Genomic DNA, 10,236 nt, shown 5'->3' on the forward strand with positions numbered 1-10,236 from the left:
TTGTGGAATGCAGAAAATAATTGGTTTTTGATTTGCACATTCACTGTTGCGGTGCAGCCTAACTGTTATGGTGCTGAGATTAGTCACCTTGTTTGCCAGCAAGTATCTAATAGGATTGCAGCGATTTGTGATCAGAACTAAATTTTCAGCAGCACAGTTTCTGAAATGTGGCTTTTAATATTTCTATTGTCCAACGTTTGGGTTTTCACCTATTTGAGACTTCACGATATTTAGTACTTCTAAAAATGTCCTTGCATTTGCACCACAGAAATAACCATTCTACCTATTGTCTATGATTCCCGTAGCATGTTAATCTTTTGGTGAAAAACAGAATTATTGTCATTTACTGTGAAGCTGCAATGATAGAATTGTACTTGCAGCTCTGTTCACTTAAGTATTTGGAAAAAAAAAGCAAATTAAAATTGAATTCTTGCTAACTTAGTACAATGTAGATATGTTTGAGGTGCCTTTTTACCTCGAGATCTCAGACCAGCAAAGTCTGATTGGATAAGTAACCCACTCTTGTTCTGAGGGATAAAAGACTGAGCCCAATTGCAATGTGGCCATTAGTACCTGACTGCAACATGCTAGCCGCAGTTGTGAAGCACAAAAATTTTGTACCTAGCAAGACTGAAATATTTTGCATGAAATTTCAAAATGGTGTAAATCTTAAGGTGCACAAAGCTGCATTTATCAATTGCTCATAATGTAATTTTTGTTTGGTATTTTGTAGCTAAAAGATGTTTGAGATTCATAAGTTTCATTTGCATTTTCCTTTTTGGTTTAACTGTTTTTCACTTGTCCTTTGTCTAACATGACATTTTTTATTTTCCTTCTCCCATATGCATGCTTCATGTACTGTGCATGCTGTGGTGCATCACCAACTATATCAACGCCGCCATCCTCCCCGTGTTTTTCACCCCTTACCAATCTCCACTGTGTGTACCCGTCATTTTACCTGCATGCTCCGATGACCTCATGTAGGACCATACCGGGAAACTAGGACCTGAAGAATTTAAAGCCTGCCTTATCAGCTTGGGTTACGATGTTGGAAATGACCAGCAGGTATTGATGATTTGAATGCAATAAAAGTCAGTAAATAGCTAACTTTTCTTTTCTCCATTTCTCTCCTGGATTCTGTGTTCTGACTTATTCCCTTCCCTAATGTTACTTTTTTTTCTTTTTGTTTACTCCTATCTTTGAATTTGATTCTGTACTTGTCCTAACATTTTTTTTAAAAACTCCCCTGTTTGTGGTACAATGCCATCTGTGTGCGTGTTTTTTCTCTGGCTTGCTTCTCTTGGAGTAGAAGCGAACAGGGCTGATGGACGCTGATGATTTTCGAGCTCTCCTTATCTCTACGGGCTACAGTCTGGTATGCTACTTCTTTCCTTTTCCATATCTTCAGCCAGAAATACTAGGGGTTTGACCTTATTAAAATTTAATAAATTTAATTTTAATATAAATAAAGCCTGCTTTTATCAAAGTTTAATTTACAAAGCCAATATGTTGACTTGACTTTTGTGTGTTGATAGGTATTGAGTATTAATTTGTCAATTTTTAAGTGAGCGGGAAAAACTATATTACCCAAGAAACCAATGGCAGTCACTAGGAAATATGACACTTTTTTTATATAAAATGATTTCTCACTAATTGCAATACTTTTTTCAGTTTCCTGATTTTGTTCACGTGAGCTGTTCAGACAGGCATATGATATTGTTGAGGTTTTCTGTTTCTGCCTTTAGCAACCAATTCTGTTTCCTCCATTAAAATGATTTGAGGCTGATGCATGACCAGTCTGAAAAGTCAGCCAGTACTCTGTGTAAGAACAGTCCTTGAATTTTTGAGATTGAATAATTCTGAGGTCATTTTCCAAGCAGTGTCTGAAACTCCTCCGCCTTCAAACAAAAAAAAGCTAGATTTCACTATGAAAGGTTTCTGGGCATTCCAGTAGTTTCTGTGCTAGAGGTTTCTGTTGCTTTTTGCAGCTGGTGATAATATTGAGGTTGCAGGGCTAGTTGGGAGTGTGGACAGAAGAGGAGATCACTGGACAGGATAAAGTGAGACATCCTGAGTCTATCCTTGAGTATGAATTTTTATTTTAAAAATTTTCTATTTAAACCTTTTTGAAGTGAAGAGTAAAAGGAAAGTTGGAAAATATGGGTTCTCTAGTGACTGAGAAGGGAGTGAGTATGCTGATCTCAAGATTTGTGGGCTAGAGATGCACCAACATGAATATCCAATCTCTGCTCAGACGACTGTCTTCAGCAAGGGTGGATTTTGAAGCCAAATAATTCACTGCTGCCTTTCCAGACCAAGGGAATGAGGGGTTCCAGCATTTCTGCTTGCAGATGTCCCTTGTTGAAAATTGCTTGTTGAGGGCAGTTTATGATCTGAAGTTTGTAGCCTGGATATTTTGGGAGGAACATTCAAAGTTACCCTAAACTCCTAGTATAGTTTTACCTGAGATTTTACATTAATAGACAGACTGACCCCTTTAGCTGAAGGTAACTTTAGGGAGAGAAAGAGCACGCTTGCCACTTGACAGACCAATACCTGATCTAGGATTGTCTGCTTTTCATAGCTCCTGGGATAACCTCCAGTCAAAGTGAACTGCAAGCTTGGAACTTGCTACGTCAAATGGAAAGGAACATGCTTGCAGTTGCACACTTGATCAGCCAGAATCATTTAGAACCCCCTTGGAAGAGCCTTTGACCGACATTTGAGGTGCGGGTTCTGAAGTGAAAGGACAGAATAAATTATAGACTAGTATATTGTCATATCTTTGTTTTGATTCTGTCATAGTCATAGATGTGCAGCATGGAAACAGACTAATCAGTCCAACTCCTCCATGCTGATCAGATATCCCAAATTAATCTAGTCCCATTTACCAGCATTTGGTCCATATCCCTCCAAACCCTTCCTATTCATGTACCCATCCAGACGCCTTTTTAAGTGTTGTAATTGGACCAACTTCCACCACTTCCTTTGGCAGCTCATTCCACACATGAACTAACCTTTGCATGAAAAAGTTGCCCCCAGGTCCCCCCTCACCTTAAATCTGTGCGCTGGGTTTTTGGACTCCCCTATCCTGGGGAAAAGACTTTCACTATTCTCCCTATTCATGCCCCTCATAATTTTATAAACCTCTATAAAGTCACCCCATAGCCTGCAGAGAAAATAGCCCCAGCCTATTCAGCCTCTCCCTACAGCTCAAACTCTCTAATCCTGGCAACATCCTTGTAAATCTTTTTCAAACGTTTTCATTTGTAATCATAGGTGATACAGGTTACCCATCCTACATGGTCACTAAGAAAATGATTATCTATTAACAAGCAAGTGTGTTACCTCTGGTCAGTTCCTCACTGTCATGAGTTTGTTTTTACTCTCAGGGTGAAGCAGAGTTTGCACGAATAATGAGTATTGTTGCCCCCAACAACACTGAAGAAGTGTCATTCCAAGCCTTTATTGACTTCATGTCACGTGAGACAACAGACACTGACACAGCTGAACAAGTAATGGCCTCATTCAAGATTCTGGCAGGAGACAAGGTAATAAATTAGACTTGTAGAATGACTGGAAGATGCACAACTTTGCTCCAGGACACAATTTTGTTTGTAAGTCAGTTGAATCTCTTGATCTGAAATTTGTTCAGAACTTCCTGATATTGCTGCTGTCTGCAACTTTTGACTTGAAACTGTCACGAGTAAAGTGACTATACAAAGGTAGTCTGAAAGTAACAAGCAACAGCACAGGCAATTTTCAAGTTCCTCTCAGGATCTTTAAAGCACCACCCTAATCTTTTGCACAATTCCAGCTCGTCTCCATTTCAATTAATCATTGCAGTGATAATTTATAGCTGTTGCTTTAGAGACCAGATGCAATCTGCAAGTGGAGTAAAGGCCTTTTGTGTCTCGTTGAAGCCTTTCATAAGACATGTCTGAGCCTGTCCTGGTGGTGTCAGGTAAGTGTTTTATTCATCCATTGGCTCAAACAAAACCTATTCCAATCAAATGATTAGCTCCTGCATAAGTACCACGCAAGGTCTGTGTTCAGTGATCTTGGCTGAGTTGGTGGTTATGCAAATGTTACATCTGGTCTTGGCAACCTAGTGTTGAGGATTGGATGGGGCTAAGCTTCTCCGTCTTTATCCCACAATGTAAATGGACATGCTCATGTATGAATTCTTTTTGCCTTAGTAAGATACCTGTTAACATTTTTCTTTCTTTGGAAAGTTGGTCATTTGGTTGAAGTATAGAGGATGGCAAGCACTGAAATTTAATTGAAATACTTCTAACATCTCTGGCAAGGAAGAAAAATTAAGCTATTAGACTAATTCTGTAGTCTGAAAGTTAACTATTATGGCATACTTAACTAATTGTATAGTCTGAACATTTAAACATAAATGGCTGCTTTTGGATCTGCATAAATGGATGCACAATATTCAGGTTAAATCCTGTTTTAATTTTGCATGAATATCTAAATAATTCATTCTGCGTCTTGGCATAGCCATCCATCTGCACTCTTATTCTGACAAAATAACTGAGTATTTTTAATGTTGGACCTTGACTTGCCCAAATATTATAAATGCCTCAATACTGATTAGTCAAAAGGAAGCTAGTTGAAGCATGGGAGAGACAGTGAGCCTGTTAAAGATTTTTATTTAATAGAAGTCTTGAAACTAAAGTGTAATTTTAAATTTATCCTTTACCAATCAAGTAAAACTACTTGCATTGCATAGTTGGTTCAAAGCTCCATTTATTTTTAGAGTAGAAATAATCTCTATTAAATTTGCCTTTAATTTCTTTTCGGATCTACAAAATCAGGTTGTGAAGCCAAGTTCAGAAACAGAATTATCTAGGATTCGAGGCACCCTAGTCTCAATTTTTGTTTAATTTGCCCTGATATTTACCATCACTTTAGTAGTTATAGTATAGATTCCAAAAAGCAGAGTTCAAAACAAGTCAACACAATAACTATGTCAAAATTGAATTCGTACATTTGCTTGGCAGTTCAAGACTTCAGTATTGCTGAAAAGAAAATGCTGTTGAAGTTTGTTTTGCACCCATCAGGTTAGAGCCCCAAGAATATCAGATATCCATTTTCTGTAGATTAGCGTCCACTTCATGATTCTGTATATTTTATAATACTGTCGAGTGTATATTTAAAAAGTTTTGACAGCATGTCTTTTCTCCACCCTGTGGGTTAAATCTCAAAATCTCTCCAGTATTGAACTGATGCCAAAGAGATTGGTAAAGACCTTCTGCATTGTTGAAAAAACACAACAGGTTTCTTGATTTCCATTGAGAAGGGAACCTGCTGCTCTTGCCTAGTCTGGCTTACATGTGATTTCAACACTACACTGCAATGAACTAGTAATTTATTCTTAATCACACAGTAGACTGTAATTTTAGCTTTAAGTGACACCAAAAAGATGATATTTTTAAAATTCGGGTAATGTCCACAGCAGTAGTGATCAAGCTTTGTTATGTTGTGAAAAGGAGAATGCAGGTCAGTTATACTTGCCCTGATGGGCTCTAGGAAGTATGATACCATGTTTCTCAAAGCCGGTGTAGCCAGGAAATCTAAATGCTAATGTGGCCCATCGGAGCACGCAGCATGTTGCTCAGAGGATTCAGCTTGAAGCTCAGGCCTTGCATGATCCAGTCAAAATCTTTACCAACTTAAGTTACTTTCCTCACTGGTTTCCACTGCTATTTGCCGATATTGTCCCTTCAAGATCTGCTGGGTGAACATGAAAAAACAATGCAGCATATGGCAAAAATGCAACTTTTATTCATTGAGTATATGAAAATCTTTATTCATGTGAACTAATTGGCAGAGTGAACCATGCAACTTCAAAGACAATTAAATGAACGTTCAAGTTTTTATTTTAGTTATTGCAGTCCTTATTATAACAAAATTACAACACCAGCTTATAACCCAGTGTGATTTTTAACTTTGTCTACCCCAATCCAACACTGGCACCTCTAAATCATAACTTTTAATACCTGAAGGCTTATTCCTTTTTCCCGAGCTTCTGTGAATGGTTATATATTTTCCAGAAGACTAGCAAAGCTCCTGTTCAATGTTGTCTTACAGGAAGCAGTCTTAAATGGTTTCCTACCACTACTGCTATTGGCTCCATAATATTAGGTGCTGTAGTTTTTTTTAGGAGCAGATTAATCTCAATCTATTGATTGGGCTTTCTTAAAGTTAAGGCCTCAACTGGGATATTATTCAATTCTAAATGCCACAGTTCAAGAACGATGCCACTGTCTAGGAGTGTAAGAGAAGAATGACCTTGAGAATGGAGGGACTCAATTGTACCAAAAGATTGGAGAAGTTGAGGTTCTTATCCCTGGAGCAGAGCAGACTAGGCGGAGATTTGATCAGTGTTTTGATAGAATTGAGTTTTCAGTGAAGGACCAAGAGCTAAAAAGCAGAGATTTAAGGTAGTTGGTAACAGTAAAGGAAAGTTTTTGAATTATCACCTGGAACTTGCTGCCTGAGGGCTTTGGAGGCAGACAGTGTTAACCTTAAGTGGGAACTTGGTGAACGGCTAAAGTCAGGAGAAATATGCAGGACTGCTGAAGAATAGGATTAATTGGATAGTTCTGCCAAACAGCTGCTGACTGCCAGGTTGCCTTCCGTATTATGTATTCAATGATCTACCAAAATTGTTTTCATTTTAATTGGTATGAAGTGATCAATTCAGCAACTGAGCATCTGGGATGGGAAGGCTTAATTTTTTAAACACCAAAATATAGCTGTTGGATTCTCTCAATTATTACTTCAAAAAGCTGTCCCTAGTTAATGTTATAGTTTATAATTGCATGCTAAGCCACATGGCTATGGTACTGGACCAGTAACACACAAGTACAGTTCAAATTCCACCCCACTAAGTTATATATTTGAATTAATAAACTTGGTCATTTGTGGGCTGGCACCCAGGATGAAAATGGGCATAATTAAAATCCAGATAAAAGCTTATCTGGCCTATATATGCCTCCAATCCTTACTAATTGGATGATTCTTTTAATGTATTCTGTAAAGTCTTTAATAAACTAATCTGTTCTAAAATTAACATGTTTAGAATGCAGATCACAAACCCAGAATAAGCAACGTGGCTTTGATCATATCTTCAACATATTTAATTTAAGCAATAATGGTGCCCTAATCTCAGCAGGATATGTTGAAACATTTTTCCCTTGCTTAGGATGTCAGAAACACCTAATGGGTATTGATAACCTGTTTTTTTTTCTTTTCAGAGTTACATCACAGCAGAGGAGCTGAGACGTGAGCTTCCCCCTGATCAAGCTGAATACTGTATTGCCCGGATGGCACCATATAGGGGACCTGACGCAGTGCCTGGTGCTTTGGATTACATGTCCTTCTCCACAGCTTTATATGGGGAAAGTGACCTGTAATCTGATCTTTCTGCAGCCAGCCCACACTTTTATTTTATTCCCCCTTTTTCGCACGCGCGCTCTCTCCCCTGCCACCTAAAGTCAGTGCTATAAACAGCATTTTGGAGTTAGCACATGCATTTACTGAAGAACCTTTATACTCTACATTCCATTATGTCTTATTATGACTTTCAGTCTTCAATCTATGCAAATATTTCCATTTTCTGTTTCTATATTGGGGTAGTAATACTGCAAACATGTTTTGCAAACTGTTACAACAATTTGGAGCATATCAACTGAGTGCCACAGGAACTGTCAATCAGTCTGGGAATTTGGAGGTTTGATTTTTAAATTCTGAAAGTTTCATAGGAATCTGGCTCCTTTGTATTTTTCCAACTGTACTTGATATTGTAAAACTAAATATTTTTTTACTATAAATATTTAGTATTCCTGTTTTCACTCCCGTGTTTCTCCCCATAAAATCTAGACGTGTGATAAAGTTGAGCTGCTTAAATTAAATTTTTTTATTTGCAGCTGGTAGATAAACATTAATTTGCACCAGACAGGCCACGTATGAATAACACAAATGTATTTTATCATTACAGTGCTGAGATTTTCAGTGCTTGATCCCCAGCTGATAATTTGTTTGCAGGAGTTTGGGTTACCTCAATGTTTTCACTGAAAATCATTACTGATCCAGATTGCAATTGTTTTCTCATTCGGTGTCCCAAATATTCCGCACTGCACTCACTGTACAAAATCTGAGTTAAGCCTTCAGAAAACAAATGTTTGGGTGGGTTGGAAGGCACTAACTGAAGAGGCATCTTTTGGTCCATTTTTAAAAAATAAAAATGGAAGGCTGGTGGTGGATTTGAAAACTGTAATTTGTCACAAGCTTCTGATGGCATTTCAATAAACCATGACGCCAAATTGGTTTGAGGGTCACCAGAACCCTCAAGGATGAATTGCTGCCTCAATATAATTGTCAGTTGTTTATGATGAGATATAGCTTATTAAAATTAAGTTTGACTTTAGTTGCTGTTGTGCAGTGAGGTCAGAGTAAAGATGAGACAGTGTTAAAGCATAACCAAAATTTGACGTGGGACCAAAATCATTGGTACTGGAATTAATCATGAAATAGCAAGGGTGATGGATATAAAATTGCGCAAATCCAGCTGAATCTAAGTATTCTTTCTCCAGAGACACATTATCTGCAGTGAACAAAAATCATGCTCACCTCCAAGTCATGACTGAGTTTGGAATCTGAAATGGGGCATGCTATACTTACCAAATGCAAAACAGTGAGTTGGCTGTTAAAGAATCAGAAGGGTTTAAAATGAACTTGTGGTATTCCAGTTGTGCATCTTAAATGTTAAATCATGCAGTTCTAAAGAAAAACTTAAATATTTGAAGCATTAACTAAGGTGTATGATGAACAATCAGTTCCACTTGCATTCCTGCACATTGGTCACCTGACAAGGTTGAAATTTTTCATCAGATTTGCTTCCCCCTTCCATCACCACCACCACCATATACATCATTTTGACGGTTCAGTTGAGCGCAAAATAGCATGTTTTATTTGAGGTAGAGAAAAGATATTTATCTCTTCATATTTAATCTTTTTTTTTCTTGTACATACTGCAGTGACCTTTAATTTGAATGAGAAGACTGCCTTTTTAAAAAAAAAACAAAGCTGGGCTTTTTTCTGTGAAGGTACTTTTCTTGCAGAAACAAGTCCCTAGTTGAGAAAAAAAACGGGTGCTGTTGTGGGTTTTGTTTTAATTATTTTTGATTCTCCTTGCTTTTGGGATCTACTCCATATTTGAATTATTGCTGTGAGACACAGGCTGGCCTTGAGTTAGAGTAATAGCTGCAGTATTTTTTTGGGTGGTGATGGAGGGCTTTTTCTATTTCATTAACATGGGACTTTATTATACAGTATATAAATATATATCATCTGAAACACTTCCATGGACTGTAATTACTGCTTGATTTTAAGAAGAAATAAATTGAACATTGCAATGGACAAATGAGATTTTCTGGAATATTGGTGAGGAGTTTCTCTGAACATGTTCTGTCCCTTGCTGTTATTAGCCTATATTACCATGTTTTTGAAATGTGATCAGTGAGGGCTGCCTTTCTACATTTTGATCTAAGGGTGTTTTCAATTGCTCTCTGCTACCTTAACCCTATTAGATGAAATAAATCATCAATATTTTTGAGAAAGAAAAGGTGCTGGACTTTTTTCTTTTATTTTGAAATTAACTCATAGTTTTTTGACTGGTTTCTTCTGTGTGCATGAGACTTGAAATTTCACACTTGATAAACATGCTCCTGGACCACCATCCTATCTGCTGGTTCAGTTGAACTTTGGAATTTGAGCAATCTGAGTAATCCGACTACTTTGCATATATGACATGGCTTATCATAAAATAGCATTTTCATTATATCTGGAATATCTGGTGCAGAATTGTGGTGCTTAAAAATTTCACTTGCACATGTTAAGTGGTACTGCTACCTGAGGAATGTTCATACACAGTTACTAATTTGCCAGCAGTAATAACTAGGTGCATTCCTTTATTTAAAGAGGTCTTTTGAAGAACTCTTAATGCAATTCTTTTAAACCTCATACATCCATATCGTTCTGCGATTCTGAATTTATAGCCTTACTGAGCTTTGAGATGCAATAGCCATGCATATGCTGAACACTGGAGCAGCAGTAAGCCATTCAGCCCTTCAAACTTTCAGAGACCTTCTGCATTTTGAGATGGGGAATATATCTCCGCTTATGTATGAGCTCTGAAACTTTTCATCCAATTTTATTTAC

General features: G+C 37.5%; 1 protein-coding gene across 5 annotated transcripts in view; it reads left to right on the top strand.

Moving 5' to 3' along the window:
- LOC140454623 (alpha-actinin-1-like) overlaps positions 1–9,640 on the top strand; it is a 108,182-nt gene extending 98,542 nt beyond the window's left edge. For 2 of the 5 annotated variants that reach the window (XM_072549522.1, XM_072549521.1), the window contains exons 19-21: positions 1,310–1,375; positions 3,393–3,551; positions 7,272–9,640. In XM_072549522.1, the coding sequence (XP_072405623.1) occupies positions 1,310–1,375; positions 3,393–3,551; positions 7,272–7,430 (384 nt within the window). In that variant the 3' untranslated portion in view covers positions 7,431–9,640. Of the gene's footprint in view, positions 1–984; positions 1,066–1,309; positions 1,376–3,392; positions 3,552–7,271 lie in introns of all 5 variants that reach the window. The other 3 variants (XM_072549518.1, XM_072549519.1, XM_072549523.1) reach the window with 2 other exon arrangements.
- Positions 9,641–10,236: the final 596 nt, after the last annotated feature.

The sequence above is a fragment of the Chiloscyllium punctatum genome, chromosome 29, assembly GCF_047496795.1.
Source record: "Chiloscyllium punctatum isolate Juve2018m chromosome 29, sChiPun1.3, whole genome shotgun sequence".
NCBI lineage: Eukaryota > Metazoa > Chordata > Chondrichthyes > Orectolobiformes > Hemiscylliidae > Chiloscyllium > Chiloscyllium punctatum.